Here is an 18,858-nt window from a genome sequence, read left to right as displayed (position 1 = left end):
AAATCTTTTGAACTTTGGATGTCATATTTTAAAGCTGTCATTTTGCAACATGAAAGACAGAAACCATTTGGTAAAACGAGTAGGAAATGTAGGGATATCCACATGTGTGTATGCACCAACTATTTAAATAATAAATTACATCTGAGTGTTCTCAAGAATTTCCTCATTCCAAATTTCAAGTTACTTTTATTATTTTGAAATAAAATCAATATTAATGAAAGCTTGAAAGTATATCAAAAGTATTTTTTTTAGCTACTCAAAAGTAAACTACAGAGTAGCTACCCACATCTGAACCCTCCCAGAACAAATAACACAACCATTATAACAGCTGAAATCCTTCTTCTACACACTCCACTGGCACAGCTCCAATGAGTCAATCATTTCAATAATGTTCCAATTGCAGAAAGCTCAACTCAGGCTCCTGCATTACTCAGAGCTGTCCTTTTTCCTGTCTCCAGTTCTTGCCCTGTCTGCAACTTTCCAATTAAAGCTTTCAGGGTATGAATTTTGACAATAGTAATGATGTGCCTTTCCCATTAGATCTCCCAATGACACACGGTGCCCTTTTGTTCTACCACTGGATCTACTGCTACACTGGATAGCTTGCTTAAGTTGTTTTCTTCGTTAAAGCCACCTTTTTCAACTTTTCTTTTTGAGACCAAGTCTGAACTGATATATTCATTCTGCCTCCAGTCTTTAGTATTCAAGGTTTGTTGGAGCTCTGATCCAATTACTGATAATATTGTTGAATTACATGTACCCACTTTACTGTGAAGATTTTTTCTAATTTGCTTGCAATTTATTTATAAATATTAATATTTAATTATTACTTAATTAGGATTTATTTTCCTAACTAATTCAATAAGTTATAATATAATACTACCTTTTCAGTGGGTGGCTTAACAATTTTATTATGGAAGTTTGCAGTCATACACAAGTTCAGAGACAACAGTTTAAATGAACTCATGAACCAATCACACAACTTTAGGTAGATTTGTTTTAGCTTCTGCTCTAACACATTACTGCCATGCTGCTTCTGTTACTAAAGTTTTCCAAAGCAAATTTCAGAGAAGATTTCAATGAATGCTTCAATGGATGTTCTAAAAGAGAATAGCATAAAAGCTCCAGAATTGTGCTAACAATCATGCTTAACAAAATCCATCAACATTCTGTAATATTATCTAGCATTTACTTCAAGTTTAAATGTCTTGGTTGTCTAAAAAAATACTGCTTTGTTCAATAAGAATTTAGTTGAAGCCTACATGTTGAGTTTGATTATTAGTTCTTTAAAAACTCTCAAAGTTGTTCAAAATAACAGCTTTTCCTTTCGCACTGCCATTTAGTTTTCATTCATTTTGTCCTGCATATTGACTTGTCTCCTGTATACTAAGCAAGCACTGTATCTACACTAAGCTGTATTCCCAGTGTCATTTGCATGTAATTAAAATATAGTGCTATCATTTTTCCTTCCCCATCTTCCCTCTCATATTCACGGCCTTCTCCTCTTGAGTACCATTGTTACTTACACATATGCATCAACATACACATAAATACAACCTGTTGAATCTACTCAGTGTTGCCTACAGGCATTTGTTTCTAGAGCTGACATTTGGCTTTGGGTAGCCCAGCAGGACCTCATCCCTGAGGGAAACTGGGATCTTAGACAATCACAAGCTGTTCTTGGCCTCGCTGTCTGGGCCAGGCTGCTCTGTGCACTTTCTCCTCGACTTCTGCTTCCCAAGTCCTGGGACCAGAGGTCATACAGTAACACACCTAGTTTCCTTGATTTTCTTTTCAATCACCCTTTTAAATAGGCATTTAAATTTGAATTCTACTTAATGTACACATCAGGGAATATTCTTTTAAATTTTCCCCAACTCCTTTTCAATCTCTCCCTTTCTTCCAATGATTTTCCCTCCCAATTTCACGTATTTTATTTTATAAAATCGGCTGAGTGAATACTTTATTTTTTCTTGAAACTGCAGTTATTCAACATTGTCCAGAAAGGCAACCTCAGCCTAGATTCTGTGTCCTCTCCAAGTCCTCATATTTTCCTTGAACATTTTTTCAGTTTCTGGTACTATAGGATTTTCAAAATGATCTTGTACTTCTCCCACCTCAGCTTTTATAGACATTTCTTTAGAAAAAAAGGAAGAAAGAAAAAAGAAAAATTAGTTTCTTTAAGAGAGACCAGAGACTGCTGTCTAGAAAGTAAGACCTGCAGGTTGCCTATGTTTGTGGCTTTAGGAAAAATTCTTCCCAATACCACTCAAGGAATAAGGCTTAGAAAATGGTTATTTTTAATATTATATTTAAACCTAAATGTGCAAAATATATCAATATGATGTACTGATCATATTGATGTAACTGATCACTTGATGCATGCCATCTAATCATCTACCCATCTACCAGTCATATATCTATCTCCATCAGTCACCCATTTTTCTCCATGTCATGTAAATCCTTTCTATGACAGCTATCTGCTTCTCATGAGATTCCATGGACTAAGCAATGGAATCATTTCATCTGTATGTAATCCGTTGATGCTCCTCCTGTCTCCAAAGGACATCCTTCTCCCCACCACTGTGATCACACATACCTGACACTCACTTAGGAACTCTTCTTCCCACATCTAACATTCTGCCTGGCCCCACACCAAGGTAGCTAATGACTTCCTCACCCTACTCAGATTGCAATTTAAACCACTGCATGTTGTTCGCTCTTACATCCACCTGTGTTCTCAATGTGCTTCCTTGTCTTTGCTCATTTAATTAATCTCTTGACAGTGTTTTCTTCCTCATTCTCTAGTTCTGCCTTCCTCTGTCTCTGTGTCTGTCTCTCACTGCCTGCTCCACCCATCATCCCTGTGTGTGTCTCCAGAGACCTCTTCTTTTTCACTATAGAAACTCAGATTTTTTTCTCTTCTCTAATTTTGCTCTAAAATACATGGATGTTTTCCTTTGTTTCTAGAATTTTTTCAACTATTTTCTCCATTTGCCTCTTCCTTTACTTACTGCTTCTGATATTATTTATACAACTCCCATTATTATTCATTGTATCTTAAGCTAGTGCTTATATAGTTTCTGTTTCTATAGCTTCTTGTGGTTCTCTGGAAGTATTTCTCTGTGTTAACTTCAAGGCTTTTAACGATTCTTTACTCAGAACCACATAATGCATTACCTAGTCTGTCTTTTTGTGTATTTCTTAGAATGATTCTACTTCATTTAACAATTATTTAATGATTTTAGAGTTGTTCCTCATTGTTGACAAGTTCTGATATCTTTCTGTGTTTAGTCACAGCATTTATATTGGCGTCATGTGTATTCCGATGTGGCTACTTTGTGGGGTACATGAATGGTTCATTGAGTCCTCTTTATTTGTTGTGCATGTACACCTCATGTCTGAGGGCTTGTTGCCTTAGACTGACAATTTTACTCTTTTGTTGCTTATGGGAGGACACAGCTTACGGTCAGGACTCAGTCTACACCGTCCTGAGTAAATTGGCTCAGAGTCGATTTCTCCAGGTGTTACTAACTATTCTAAAGCACCTTCATTTTCAGCCAGTTCAGTAGGCAGTTTGTATCAAGGGATTTGGTGTTATTAGATGCTGTTCTGTGAAGAGGAAATATCCTTGGGTTTTAATACAACCATCTCTGGAGATTTGGGAGAAAATAAATCCCTGAGAAAGAAAGTTTGTTGCAATCTCTTTGCAATAGAGTTCCAGCCCTGCAGGCATGGGGAGGTCTGACTAACCTGATCTCTGTCCCACTTGGGAATCACTCTTTCCTCACAGTGTCTGCATCTGTGGTCTGAGTGCAGCCATTATGTGCATCTGTGTGTCCTATGTGTGATCACACATGCTGTGTTCATGTTTCTAAAAAATCCTTTCACATTTGAACATTCACATATTTATCATTATCTTCTAAACCATTTTCCCACTTGAGGTACTTTTGTTGCCTTCTTTAATTTCTACTATAGATCGTGCTTTAAAGAGCTACACTATTCCTTGTCCAAAATATAGGATGTCTGTTGTTGCTGCTATGAACAGCGCTTTGCCTCGACAGTGAACTGTTTGCTTTAGTAATGGCAGCAGTGGTAAATGGAACTTTAGAACGTTAGTTTATCAAAAATTTCACAGAGATTTGTTACTAAAATTTAAAGCATGATCACGGTGTTGTTTGAGTGAAAGAAAATAGACTGTATATGTGTATTTTCAAATATGGATAAAGAACAATACATTAGTATTCATTGGGACATACACATGAGAATATAAACAAATAGAAGAAATGTATCTTTTTTGCTATGTTACTATTTCACTATTTGGACCCATTCTTTGCAAAGTGGTTTTTAACAAAGTCATTTTATGAGTGGAAGGACTGTAGTATAAATAGAGCAATGGCTCTCAGTCTTGGTGAACTAATACTCTAATGGTGCCTCTTCCGCTTTCGGCATCAAGAAACTGTGAGCTTAGGCAGAGCTACTCTTCATAGCACAAACAATCATTGTGGGGAAATTCACCAGAGGGATACGAACCAAAGGCAAGATTGGTTGATTGTATTAATATTTAGTTGAGTTGTAAAGGAGAAGACTTTAGGAAAAATTTCATATAGATTTAATTCATAAGAAATATACAACATTTTGGAGAGTGGAGAGATAGTTCATCTGCTAAAGTGTTTGTAACAAAGGCATAAGAATCCAAATTCTATCCCGGGAAACCGTGTAACAAAGCCTACTGAGGAAGTGCCTGCTTATGATACCAATACTAGGAAGGCGGAGAAAAGTAAGAAAGTACATTTCTAAGGATCTCTGTCCGGCAAGCCTAAATTCCTTCATAGGTTCCTGCTCATTCAGAGATCCTGCATCAAAAATAAATGGATAGCTCCTGAGAACCTATAACAGAGATGATGTTATCCTCTGAGAGAAATCAATATATATTTGATATAATAGTAAGAAAAAAATTTCATATTTTGAATTTGAATCCTACCTTTTGTACACATGATAGTATGCATTTTTCATAATCTTACAGAATCTGTAAGAGGAAGAAAAGACCCCTAAAATATTTGGAAGTTTATATAATCCACATATCAAAAGTAATCTAGAATAAAAGAGATGTAAAGTTACCAAATAAATGCATGCATATGTATATGTGTATATATATGTATGTATGTATATATGTGTGTGTGTATATATATATATATATATATATATATATATATATATATATATAGTGTGTGTGTGTGTGTGTGTGTGAAAATATCACCAACTATAGGACGTCTTGACAAAGTAGAGTTCATTCCAGAAATGTACATATCTGTAAACACTGTAAAGTGAAAAGCTTCCAGCTATCTCCATAGATGACTCAATATCTGCTTATGGGAAAACCTCTTAGCAAAATAAGAATAGAAATGAATTTCTTAATTTGATAAAAGGAATTTCCCAGAAACATATATCAAGAATGTTTTAAAAGATAAAATGGTAAAAACATTCTGCTTAAGTTAATAATAGAAGGTAAAGACGAAAGGACACTGTTTTGGCTCCATTTCTCTCTGCATGGGCTCCAGGACAAAATGATAGGTGGCTAGGAGGAAGCGAGGAGGCTAAGCAGATGGCTCAGTGGGGAGTATCTGTGATCGCAGCCTTGGGAGGAAGACAGAGCAGGACCCTGGGACTTGCTTATCAGCCTGTCTAGCTAGCTGGTGAGCCTGAGGTTAAGTGAGAGGCCTTGTCTGAAAGGAAAGGGAGACAGAGAAGATAGCTCAGCAATGAAAGGGGGGCTAGAAAGATAGCTCCGTGGCCAGACACTTGACGTATGAGTGTGAAGAATGGAGTTTGTATTCCCAAAATCCAAGTAAAAACCGATTGGTCATATCAACTTACCAGTAATTCCCGCTTTTTGAATCCACAGAGCAAACTGGCTGGTGAAACCAGCCATATCATGTAGCGATGGACTCAGCTGAGGGATCTTGCTTCAATGAATAAGGTAGACAGTGATCTAGAAGGATTCCTGATATCAACATCAGGCCTCCAAATTCAGGCACACACAATTGTGTGCACATGCATAGACATACACTCAGATACACACACACACACACACACACACACACACACACACACAAGTACACACACATGCACACATGCCTCAGACACATATACCTGAAAAATCAATAAAAAGAAAAATAATAGCGAATGATACCATATGTCAACCTGTTGACAACCTCTGGTTTCCACATGTGCACTCACATAGGTATGCTCATGTTCATATATGTGTGTACAAACGGACACTCATATGTATACACATAAAAGGATGAGAGGATTTGTCTTCATGGAAAACTATCAAAATTAAGAACCCCAGTTATTGAGAGGCCACAGCCCCAGCTTGTGCCCCTGCTGTGTGGGCCAGGCAGAATGGGTGCCACTACAGTGAGCACGTATGTGGTGTACAGATGGAAGAGAAAAAAAAAAAGCAGAGCAGTTCAGGTGCTGTGGAGAGCTGTGAACTGGAGATGTGACAGCAGTGAGGGACAGGCTGACGCCAATAGTCTGCACTGCCACCTGAGGCTGTGGTGATATCCAGGCCAGTGCTGCTGTCAAATACCGTGTCTAGGTCTGTGGTCCTACTGCTTCTATGTTGACGTCTGTGGCCTGTGTTACCACCCAAAGCCATGAGGATGTCTATGGTCTAGACTGCCACCTGAGGCCATGTTGATGTCCAAGAGCCTTGCGATCTGGCCCTGCCCCTCACTGGCCCTGGGAGAGCTGGTCCCATCCCTCATGGGAGAGTTGGCCCCAGTGGCAAGGGCAAGGGAGAGCTTGCTCTGCTTCTCCAGGGGAGGAGTGTCTTAGTGGAAATCTGGGCTTACCTACTCAGCTACTACATAGGCCCACATGCAGGGCTTTGGGTTGGCCCTCTGCAACATCTACCTCATCCATGACTTGCTAGAGTGCATGAAGGGACTGGTCCTAGGGAATCATAGCCATAGAATCTGGATGAGGGTCCAGTGTAGCAGAAGCCAAAGGACTTGAGCCAGACCAATTACTCATTGCAATAAACATTTGTAAGGAAAGCTGTTTGGACAAAAGGTATATGGCATGACATACTGCAGCTCTCAAAGCCACTACAAGGGTAGAGGACAGACATGGAAAAACTGGGAAATGAGTAGAATTAGGGTTCATGATATGAAATTCATGGAGAATCAATTAAAAAATTTATATATTTTTTTAAAAACCCTATGGATAAGCAACTGTGACATATTGAAGATTAGCAATACAGTTCATTATAAATCAAAAGTATAAAAATAAGTGACATTCTTCCTGCAAAATAGATTGTTAGAAAAAAATAGGTATGAAACAATAAAAATAAATTCAATAATAGTTGTACAAAACTGTTGAGAAAATATAAAACTCTAGACAGACATAAAGGCAAGTGAAATCAACTAGGAAGTATACCATGTTTGTGAACTAAAGTGTGAGCATCATTTCCTCAGATAGGTCTATTAGTGCCTTGCAATCCTAATGGAAAAATAAACAAACAAACAAAAACATGAAACTTAAAAAGTTAACATTAAAGTTCGTATGAAAGTAGCAGTCCATCAGTACAGTCAAATTCAGAAAGTAATTGTATGATGGTGATGTGATTATATTCATTAAAACACTAGGACAGAGGTTAAACAGCAATGCAACAACAAAACTAAAAATAAACCCATGTATATTAGAAATCTATATGGTAGCAGCTGTAGTAAGACAAACTACACAATAAATTATTTAGTAACAATTTGCTTTCCACTGCCCAAGACATCACTGTCAAAGATATCAATCTGAAAAAAAAATCCAGTTCCAGTGTTTCAAATACTTGAAGAGCATGTGAATTTCATGTAATTAGAGTAAGAAATTCTTTTAACCTTCTTAAAAATTATATTACAGTTATTTATTTATTGGAAGGGGCACATAAGAACCATGTTACATGTATCTTCATGTAACTTCCTGAACTCAGTTCTCTCCTTCCACCACGTGGGGCCCAGGTATGGAACTCAGATCATCAGTCTAGGAAGAAATGCTTTGCCTGCTGGGCCATCCTGCCAGCCCCAAGGAAGTGAGTTCCGAGCTAAACCAAACAAAATAACCATCCCCAGATTACCAACTCCTGCCTCTAGGGATTCAGTGCCCTCTTTTGACCTCCATGGGCAGTGCACACACCGGACACGAGAACACGTGCAAGCAAAACATCAATACAAAGAAAAAATTAAAATAAAAAAGAAGTTAGTGGGGGTTTATTATATAATCTATGAAAATAGATTGTACTATATGAATATAGGCTTTAGGGATAATACTTTGTAAAGTATTTTATGTACAATTTTCAATGCTGATACAATAGTGAGTCACACAAAGAAAATGTGTGTTTGTCTTACCCTCCTGTTCCGAAGACAGGAAGGTATTAACATTCACAGAGATAATTGTATCTGCCTTTTTTTACTCTCTTTTTTGCAAGCTGTAACTTTCCTGAACACCCTCCCCCGCAGCAGTTTCCTGTGCGTTCTCATGTTGGACCCTGTGCTGGAATAAAAATGAGATTCAGGCTTGTCTCTTTACAGCTTTCAGAGCAGGAAGCCGGCAGTTATGTCATGGTGACCATAGCAAGACAAATCCCCAAAAATAGAGTGTGCATAAAATATTCTTAATGTTTGGCAAAAAAAAGTATGACTTTAGCTATCTGAAAAAGGTGAATCATGTGGAGTTATTTTTACTGATGATACTGGATAAATGACTTCTAACGCTTTGGGGGAAACATGACAATATTGATAAGTGTTTTTAATTTCTTTTTTTTTTTTTTTTACAGAAAAAAGAACTGTCCGTTTGCAAGTTCATACAGTCACAAAATTTAAAACAGTGACTAATGTTGTTGGATATCTAAAAGGCTTGACATCACCAGGTAAGTTGGATTAAGTAGTTATAATCTAGTTCCTAAATCATATGAAAAGGCCAAAAATGTTCCATGTTCCATAATTATTTTGGAATGTAGTTCAATATCCTACTTTATATGTAGCTAGAGGTTTAGATGACTAAAATAATGGATTAATATGGAAGCTTGAAGTATGTTTTCCTTTTTTTCCTCCCACATCTCATCAAAAATAAGCATTAGCAGGCAGAGTATGTGTAAAGGCTAAGGGAAGGAGACAAGAGGTGGCATTTATATCTGTTAACCTGAGATAAAAATCAAAAGGCAATATTTTTCTTATTTTCTTACCATGATACTATGGAAAATTTTAGTTCAATGACAAAATACTTTAAAAGAAAATTTCATAGGTTTTAACAATGCAGTTGTTGAAAACAAATCAAGTTTTGGTCTCAAATCAAAAGCTTCTAATGTCAAATCAAAAGCTTCTAATGTCAATATCTGCCCCAGATTGAATATATTATCCACTCATAGTTCCTCCCAATATCTGTTTTGGGGTTTGAAAGGTCTTTTATGGAAATTATTATCTGGTTAGATGTTAAATAACTTATACCTTTTTATGAACTGTTGGTGGAATCTTTGGTCTAAAAATTAAAAATGAAAGTATTTGGTTCATTATCAGTAACCAGGCTAATGCCAGCACACTCTGATTCATCACAAGCCTGGATCCCAAATCACAGAGTGGCCAGGAGAACATACGCAGTTGACTACTGTTCTTATGGTATTAGATGTTCATTTCTTATGTACACGTGTGAGAGAGAGTGTGGGCACAGCAGTGTCATGGTGGGTGTGTGACCATCCTAGGTCAACTTTCAGGGATAAATACTCTCCTTCCATCACAGGTTCCAGAGATTGGTCTCAGAACACTGGGTGTGTGGGCTAAGTACTTTAACTCACTCAGATAATCTGCCATCCCCAGAGCACCATTAACGTTTTACTGTGCTCAAACCACTTTTGTGGATATGACTTGAACACTGCTCATCTCTCCTTGGAGAATTATTCTTCTCTATGGCACTAGACCTAATTGCTGACCCAGAGAATTTTGAAATCAAGTTTTATTTCCTCCCTATTCCTTGACAGCCAGCTCTTAAAAATTTCATACAATGTGTTTATTCTCCATGGTTCCTTTATTGTACAACTTGTCATCACAGAATCCTTAGACACAGACACAAATAAACTTAGAAATCCACATGGCCAATTTCAATGGCTTTTACTATAAGCAAGTCCAACTGAAGAATGAGAAGTGATCTATTCCATTTGTAAATCATCACAAGAAAACACAATTGTGAAAAAAGTATACCAGATTCATGCTAATGGAATTTTAATCTATCAAAAAAAGTTTTATATGCAAAAATTCTCAAATAGTGCTTAATATGAAATCTCTGTTAAAAAAAAAGATTGCTTATTCACGAAACTTTCTTATTTACTGATGCTAAAGTCCAGACACATACATTGATTGTTAATTTATTTGGGATACAGTTCATCTCAAGCAGAATTTTTAGACATTTCTGGAAGATGTGAGAAAAAAACGCTCAAGCGTTTAATGTTTGAATATATACCTACATAATGTTGCATATATCCCTATATCCCATGAAGTATGACTTAACACACTGTGCTGAAAGATTTAAATTCATTGCTGGTTCCAATTCAGTATTAAAAACTTAAATGATTCTATACCATAATTCTTCTAACAATCTTTGTCCTCATGTCGTTGAGGATAATCTATTTAATCCAAGTAGATGTAGGCCCTACTTTATGCATACTTTATGGAATACTTTTCAAAAATCACATTGATATTTGTATCTCTTATATATATATATCTCTCTTGTATAATCAGGGGAGGGTACAACTTGTAAGATATACAAGTCAGAGGACAGTTTGCAGATGTCATGGCACTCCTCTCACCATGTGGTTTCCAGAATCAAACTGAAGTTGCAGTGTCTTCTTGCTGAACCCTGTCTGTATAGTTTCATGGAATATCTCAGTATCAAACAATGATGAGAATGTTCTTTCATAAATACATAGGGTTATTTGATCAAATAAAGTAAACTCTGTTGCTATTGTGAATAACATAAACTGACCAAAACAAAACAAAACAACAACAACAAAAATTAACAAAAACAGAAAAAAAAACAGGAGAACTCTGGAGCTATATTTTTTTTTTTTTTTTTTTTTTTTGGTTTTTTGAGACAGGGTTTCTCTGTGTAGCTTTGTGCCTCTCCTGGAACTCACGTGGTAGCCCAGGCTGGCCTTGAACTCACAGAGATCCGCCTGGCTCTGCCTCCCGAGTGCTGGGATTAAAGGCGTGCGCCACCACCGCCTGGCTCTGGAGCTATATTTTAATCCTGTTTTAATGGTGTGAATGGCCAGTGAAACATTCTGAAAGTACCATATCCATGAATCATGGAAAGTTTCCTACAGGAACATCTAATAAACTGTGTGTGACCACATGAAATAAAATATATGAAAAGTTAAATTTTCCATAGTCCTGGCTTGATGGTGATGAATTTTCTTTTCTTTTAGAGAATGGAGAAGGGTTAAAAGTATAAATTGAAACTATTAGTACATCCCGAAATACCTATTCTTTTTACAAAGTCTGTACATAACTAGCAAATTTTTAACATGCAGAGCTCCTAAGTCACCTTTTTTTGGAGATGTATTAATAGATTATTGCTCTTCACTAAGCACACACACATTGTTTGCTGTGCACATCCCACAATGATGCTGGAAAAATGTTAGATAAGAGTTTCATTGTGTATATATTTGTATACTTCATTAATTAATATTTCATGTCGCAGAGGACAGTAATATGGACCTAAGCTTTGGATTCATAATTGACGTTAGCAGCTGCTTCTGCATTGATATACCCAGATGTATGAATCAAGAAAGGGGTGGAAAATGCTAAAGTGGTATTAATTATCAGAACAATTTGGCTTAATTGTTGCTTACTTGTGCAATAGGCTTGTGTAAATGTCATTAAACTTATTGTTGAGGATTACATTTTACTTAACAGTTCTTATTTCATTCTATTTCCAGACCGGTATATTATAGTTGGCAGTAACCACCATGTTGGATACAGTTACAATGGACACGAATGGGCCAGCAGTACTGCAATAATCACTGCGTTCATCCAAGCCTTGATGTTACGAGTGAAGAAAGGATGGAGACCAGAACGCACTATTGTTTTCTGTTCATGGGGAGGAACGACTTGGGGCAATATTGGCTCCTATGAATGGGGAGAGGTGAAATAAATTCATTAATTATGATTAGTTTACTTCCTTCCCCCAACTCTTTCATTTTCCAGATGTTATAGTCTAATATTATTGAAGGCAAAGAAAATGATGAACATCTCAAAAGGGCTTCCTATCTGCTAACTGCTAGGAGGAAATTTGAGTTATTCCTCTGTGGGTTCTACATGATCTAAAATTAACCTTCTTCCATTGCTCGCAGACCTATGCACCTTCATATCACTTGCAGTAATGTTTACTTGATCAGTATACTTTCACTTAGGGGATAACACACATGAAATAAAAAAATAATCTTTAAACAAAGAAAGACCCCCATGTACTTTTAAAAAGGGAAATAATCTTACTACTGAGAAAATATCCTCTGGTGTAAGTAAGCTGGACAAGACTCACAGAGTACTTGGAGGAGATGATTTCAGCATATTCGAGTGAGTGTGAGAAGGTTCTATTTCAAAAAGTGTACTTCCAATGAAGACATTCTGTTGTTTGGGACGCTTTCTAAATTCCAGGAGGAAAAACCATAGCCTCTGAAACAAAATTTTAAAATTTATTTAATAACTTCAAGATAAACAAAACAATTAAAAAAATCTTTTTGCATTTTTATGGATTTGTACTGTTTTAAATAATTACAAAACAATAAAACTGTAATTCAATTTTCTATTTTTGTTCTTTCCATTGCTCCCTAAAAACTTTCACATCTTGCTTCTTGTCACTCATGAGGCTGTCTATGACCTTCCTCTTCAAGTCATGCACCATTCCCAGCTTTCCCTGGGAATCCCTAGTGCCTTCTTGCTTTCCATCTTTCCTTGGTACGTACGACCGTATGTTTTACATTTGGCTTGTTTGTCATTTCCCATCACCCTTTGCTCAACACCACGGGGCCAGCGCCTAGCTCACTACCTAACAAGAGAGCTGAGATATTTCTTGAACAAATGAATTTTCCATGTTTTACTCATATAGATTCTCATTTTCCAGCTTGGGTCAAAGGTCTGGAAGGTAAAGTCCCAGACTTATTTGAGGGCCCTTATCCCAAGTAAGTCAGCTCCTGAAGGATGTAATAAAAGAGGAACTTGGTTTCCTCGTGGACTTCTGGATGGGGAATATGCTGTTGTGTGGAATTTGTATGTAGATTCAGCAATTGTTTTCTGACTTCTTTCTGAAAACTTTTCAATTACCCTGACTCCTCTTCTCCTCCCAAGTTCTCAGTCTCTCCCTCCACCTCTCCATTCACTGTTTGCTTTATAGCACTGTGTGAGCCCATTGCCCACCTTCCTCAAAGTACTAACTCAGTAAGATCCTACTTTATACCCTCTCTAGTCCAATAAGTGTTAACATCTTAAAGAATGTTTCTAAACAGCTTCCATTATGTGTAACTAGAGTTTTCCTGCCTGGCCCACAGTCAGGACAAATCTCTCTCACCCGCCAGTCCCACAGCCACTCAGACCTGACCAAGTAAACACAGAGACTTATATTGGTTACAAACTGTATGGCCGTGGCAGACTAACTAAGCAGTTAGTCTTGCTAACTGTTCTTACAGCTTAAATTAATCCATTTCCATTAATCTATACCTTGCCACATGACTCGTGGCTTACCGGCATCTTCACATGCTGTTTGTCATCATGGCGGCTGGCAGTGTCTCTCTGACTCAGCCTTCCACTTCCCAGCTTTATTCTCCTCCTTGTCCCGCCTACACTTCCTGCCTAGCCAATGGCCAATCAGTGTTTTATTTATTGACCAATCAGCAACACATTTGACATACAGAACATCCCACAGCAAATTTCATAATTAATTTATATTGTATGTATAAATATGTATGTATAGACCACATCCACAAAACAGGTTTTTCTTACATTATTTCCTAAGTTACTTACCTTAAACACAAATTCATAGAGAATTATATTGCAAAAATTCCTTGGAAGTATTTAAATGTCAGTCATCACAGGCTAAAAATTAAGTAAATAATTATTTGTATGTATAGGAGCAATTTTTTCAAACTATATAAATAGTTTGTGCATCATAAAATATAAATTCCTTTTAAGCACTTTGTGAATTCATTGTTCCTTTTGACAATTCTGTGACTTCTCAACAGAGACTAAATATAAATCTGCTATGGGATATGAGTTCAAAGGAATAGAAAACTTACTTATATACACACAAACAACAACAATAGACTGTGCAGGTTGCAGTTATATATTTGTTCATACATATACATGTGTATGAATGTAGCAATAATAATCAAAGAAAAATAGGCTGTCAACTTAAGGATGGATTAGGGACATGGGAAGGTTTGGAGTGAGGGTACCTGGGAGAGGTGGAGGGAAGAACAGATGGAGGGAAAGTGATATAATTATATTTCTATTAACCATATATATACATATATATGTATATATACATACAAATGTGTTTATATTTAACTAAATATACATATATATGTAGGTTGCTCTCTCTCATGTGTGTGTGTAAAACCGAGCAAATTTACACATTTAGTTACCTTCTGAACTCTTCAATGAGTAGATGCACAAAGATATAAATAATAAAAACATCAAGGATTTTTGGAGTTCACCATTGGCTAATAAAAATGTATCTGTAATTTTCTATATAATATATTGCACCACCATATCCCATAGAAAAATTTCAATGCCATCCATTTGAAGGGAAGTGTGGACTCTTGGTTGTTCATTCTGTTTACTCTTATGCAATATGTGCCTTCTGAGAATGAAAACACTTTTGTTTATATTGATCCTGAATGCAGGTGAGCAAGAAAAAGCTTTGTTCATGTCCCATCTTGCCCTCTGTAATTTTGCTTGCATAGGAACCCCTGAAACCAGTTGAAGTTAACAGGATTAGATGAAGTTGCTCAATAAACTTGTAAATGGTAATTGTAGCCATGCAAGAAAGGAAGAATTAACTCAGTACTGACATTGATCCTTGTGGGAAATTAAGGCATTTCCTAAAACAGGATCTTTTAAAGTACCATTTCTTATATGAAGAATATTTTTCACATGCTCCTCTGGAATTATTACAAATTTTAGAGGAAGGAAATAAGATCAGATCTTTCCTATCATAGACATGTTATTTTTAACAAACTTGAGTTCTCTGAGATTAGATTCCTCAAGTAAGTATATGTCTGTCTCCTGTGGTACTCCTGGAAACCATATTAACTGAAAGAGGAAGTATTTGTGTGCTCATGTGTTAAGACGAGGTATCTATGTGCTCATGTGTTAAGAGGAAGTGTTTATGTGCTCATGTGTTAAGAGGAGGTGTGTATGTGCTCATGTATTAATAGGAAGTGTCTATGTGCTCTTAGTTTCACAGGAACTGTCTATGTGTTCACATGTTATGAGAATTATTTTCATAGAATATAAGTAATATTGGACAAATTTTACCATATTATATATGAAATTACTGAAGTGTTTTTAATGACGTGCTCATGTGAAAGGTGAATTACTTTTAAATAATTACTCATCTCTCTCAATTTGTAGATGAATTTCCAATATTAAGTAGAGAGAAGTCAAGGATATAAGTCCCTCTACTCTTTCTCCTCACAGTGTGGGGTCTGAAATCTTCAATATTGCAGGACAGGGATCATAAATGCAAAACCATGCCACTGAGTCATTTCATGCCATTAGTACATACAGCATTCTTGAGGATTTTTATAAGGTAATATTTTCAGGTTCACAGTTCTTACTTGTCCAATTTTCCTTGACATAAGAGTTTATTGGTGCAAATTAGCTTGCTACTTCACAGAAAAAGTCTGCCAGCCCTAACCAATGAAGCTCACCAATTATGTTCTCTAATTCAATGACTATAACATTGCACACCATCATTGAAGAAAATCCTTAATCTCTGTTCTGTAATTGAGTTGAACATTAAACTAACCTTTCAACCCTTTTCTCTTAAGTGATTATTTTACATAAGTACTACTTTAGCAGCAGTCTGATTATGCCTAACAGAATAAACCAAGATTGGAGGACAAGTTTACATATAGGAGAAGGGTTAGCCTTAACATATAAGAAAATATTTTAGGCATGTTTCTGATTTAAAAAAACGTATTTGAACATCACAGTATTTATTATCCTAATGAGGTAGAACATGTCATTTTAATTGCACCAATGGTAGAACTTCTAACATTTTTATTTCAGGATTTCGCGAAGGTTCTACAAAAGAATGCCGTGGCTTACGTTAGCCTCCATAGTCCCGTCCACGGCAACACCAGTCTACATCCAGTAGCATCTCCGTCTCTCCAGCAACTGGTTCTAGAGGTAAGATGGACCAGATGTGGAGGAATAGTTACTCAAGACTGCTCTCTAAGTTAAGGTTTCTTAATTTATTCCATTTAAGTATTCATAAAATGATCTGTAAGAATTTTTAAAAACTGCCTGTCATTGCGTCTGCTTGTTTAGTCGTCTGCGTGAGTGTTTTGGAGAAGGAGTCTCCCTATGTAGCACCGAGAGCCTAGAATTCATGTGGTAGGTCAGGATGACCTGTAACTTACGATTCCCCTGCCTCTGCCTCAAAGTGCTGAGTTTACAGTTGTGTGCTAACTCACCCAGCTTTTGTTTTATTCATTAGTATTCCTAAAAATTAATTTGTCAGACTCTGGAATTCTTCACATAATATAATTTATGTGTCTATTTGTAAAAAATGAATTGCTCAGTTATAGATACAGTAAAATGTAAGTTTATTTGAAATTCAAACTTAGCTCTTAAATTCCTAATTCTACATTTGTGCCATTTCTATGATAAACTTAGTTACTTTTATATTTCTTTTTCCACTGGTTCGTATTTAGTAAATTTTGGAACTATCCTAGTTTTTTTAATAACACTATGAGCATCCGTGAAAGTAGAAGTACAGCAATAAATATATTTGACATATTTATAAAGTACAAGACTGGTTATGGTGGCACATGCCTGTAATCTCAGTGCTTGAGGGGCCGAGGCAGGATTGTGAGTTTGAAGCTAGCTCAGGTCAAATAGTAAGACATGGAAAAACATACAAAATTAAAGAAATTTGTGGAAATCTTTGTGGAAAAGGAAAAACTTATTTTTCAATAAAGTATTGTAAACTCTAAAGTTTATGACATCTCACCACTAATAATCATTTGTCATGTAACTCAGGAATTTAGCAGACTTTTTTCTCCTTTGTTGATCCCCCAGTTATATTTTATAACCTTTACTGAACATGAAGTTGTCTATGCTGTTTCTCTGTATAAAGACAAGCATACCATCATTGGGGTACAGTTTGTGCCCAGCCCCTGTCTTTGTTGGCATATACTGGACACGGCCTTTCAGATGGCCACAGAGCTTCTAATAAGTACTATAGGAACTGAACTAGACAGAGGTGAAACATGACTCAAGTCACCCTAATTCTTGACTGAAATTTAATGCAAATGAACACTTTATGACTTTCATAAAGTATTTTCTAGTTTGATAATTTCCATTGACATTTCCATATGAAATACAATAAAGAAAGACATTGAAAAAGATCAAATAGAAAAATGTTTATACTTATTTTCAGCTGTACCCTAGTGTGCATGCCATAAATTTTATCTAGCTTCCTTACCAGACTCACAAGAAATCCACCAGAAGGAATGAGCTACATATTTTTCCCTGGAAAGTTCATATATTTCTAAATAAATGAGTGGCCAGGAAAAAGAGCCAGATACAAGAAATGGAGAAAGGACTTCATTTGTTGGCTTACCTTTGTTTTGCATGTATAGAGATTGACACAAAGACACACAGCTCTAGGACTGAATCAGATAAATGTGCTCTTCTTTTTATGTTTTAACTTTTATTTATTATTATTTTAAAATTGAAATATAATATTTTATTAATTATTTAAGAATTTCATGCATGCATACAATGTATTTAGATCATAGTCACCACCCGACTCATCCCCGTAACCTCTCCCTGATACTTTCTATCCTATTAATTCACTTTTCTATACTCTGTGTCCTCTTATTTATTTTATTTTTCTAGACCCACTGAATGCAGCTTGTGCTGCCTATACACCTATTGGTGGGGAGCCATCATCTAGAGCATGATTAATCAACCAAGAGGCCAGAACCTTAAAGCTGACTCTCTCTTCTGCATCAGCCGTAACATATCAGTAGCACCTCAGTCCCTCCAGTGCTGGTTGGCTTGCTTGGATGCAGACCTTGTGCTGGCAGTGACAGCTTCCATGGGTTCATGAGTGCAGAGGCACTGTCATTTCTAGAACATTCATTTTCCCTTGGTCTCCACAACTCCTTCATCTTACTACATTTCTATCCCTTCTTCCATGATGCTCTCTGAGCTTTAGGGGTGGCGGGGGTGGGTTGTGTTGTTGATATTCCATCCATGGCTGAATACTCCATAAACACTCTTTGTATTTGGACCTGTTGTGATTTTCTGCATTAATTTTATTCCCAAGAATATATTATGGGAAGAGAATAAGCAGAATGTGATGTGCTAAATACATGACTAAAGCTGTCAAAGAACACATTTAATTAATAAAAACAAAATAAATTAATTTTCTTTGAACATTTTAATAAGAGAAACTACAAAACATTTAGTTATGTGCAGCCACTTATTTGGGAGGAAGTAAGATATGTAAATAATGAATGTCTCATGGCAAGATCCACTCCTATATTTGTCTAAGAGAGAAACATTTTTGGTTCTGTAT

General features: G+C 36.4%; 1 protein-coding gene across 5 annotated transcripts in view; it reads left to right on the top strand.

Annotated features, from left to right (window-relative positions):
- Naaladl2 (N-acetylated alpha-linked acidic dipeptidase like 2) overlaps positions 1-18,858 on the top strand; it is a 1,340,311-nt gene that overhangs the window by 959,874 nt on the left and 361,579 nt on the right. For all 5 annotated transcript variants that reach the window (XM_052732134.1, XM_052732135.1, XM_052732131.1 and 2 more), the window contains 3 exons: positions 8,834-8,926; positions 11,987-12,192; positions 16,338-16,457. In XM_052732134.1, coding sequence (XP_052588094.1) covers positions 8,834-8,926; positions 11,987-12,192; positions 16,338-16,457 — 419 coding nt within the window. The remainder of the gene's footprint in view (positions 1-8,833; positions 8,927-11,986; positions 12,193-16,337; positions 16,458-18,858) is intronic.

This window comes from Peromyscus californicus, unplaced genomic scaffold (genome assembly GCF_007827085.1).
Source record: "Peromyscus californicus insignis strain IS unplaced genomic scaffold, ASM782708v3 Scaffold_9__1_contigs__length_137607984, whole genome shotgun sequence".
Taxonomy (NCBI): Eukaryota; Metazoa; Chordata; class Mammalia; order Rodentia; family Cricetidae; genus Peromyscus; species Peromyscus californicus.
This window is presented reverse-complemented; position numbering and strand designations above follow the sequence as displayed.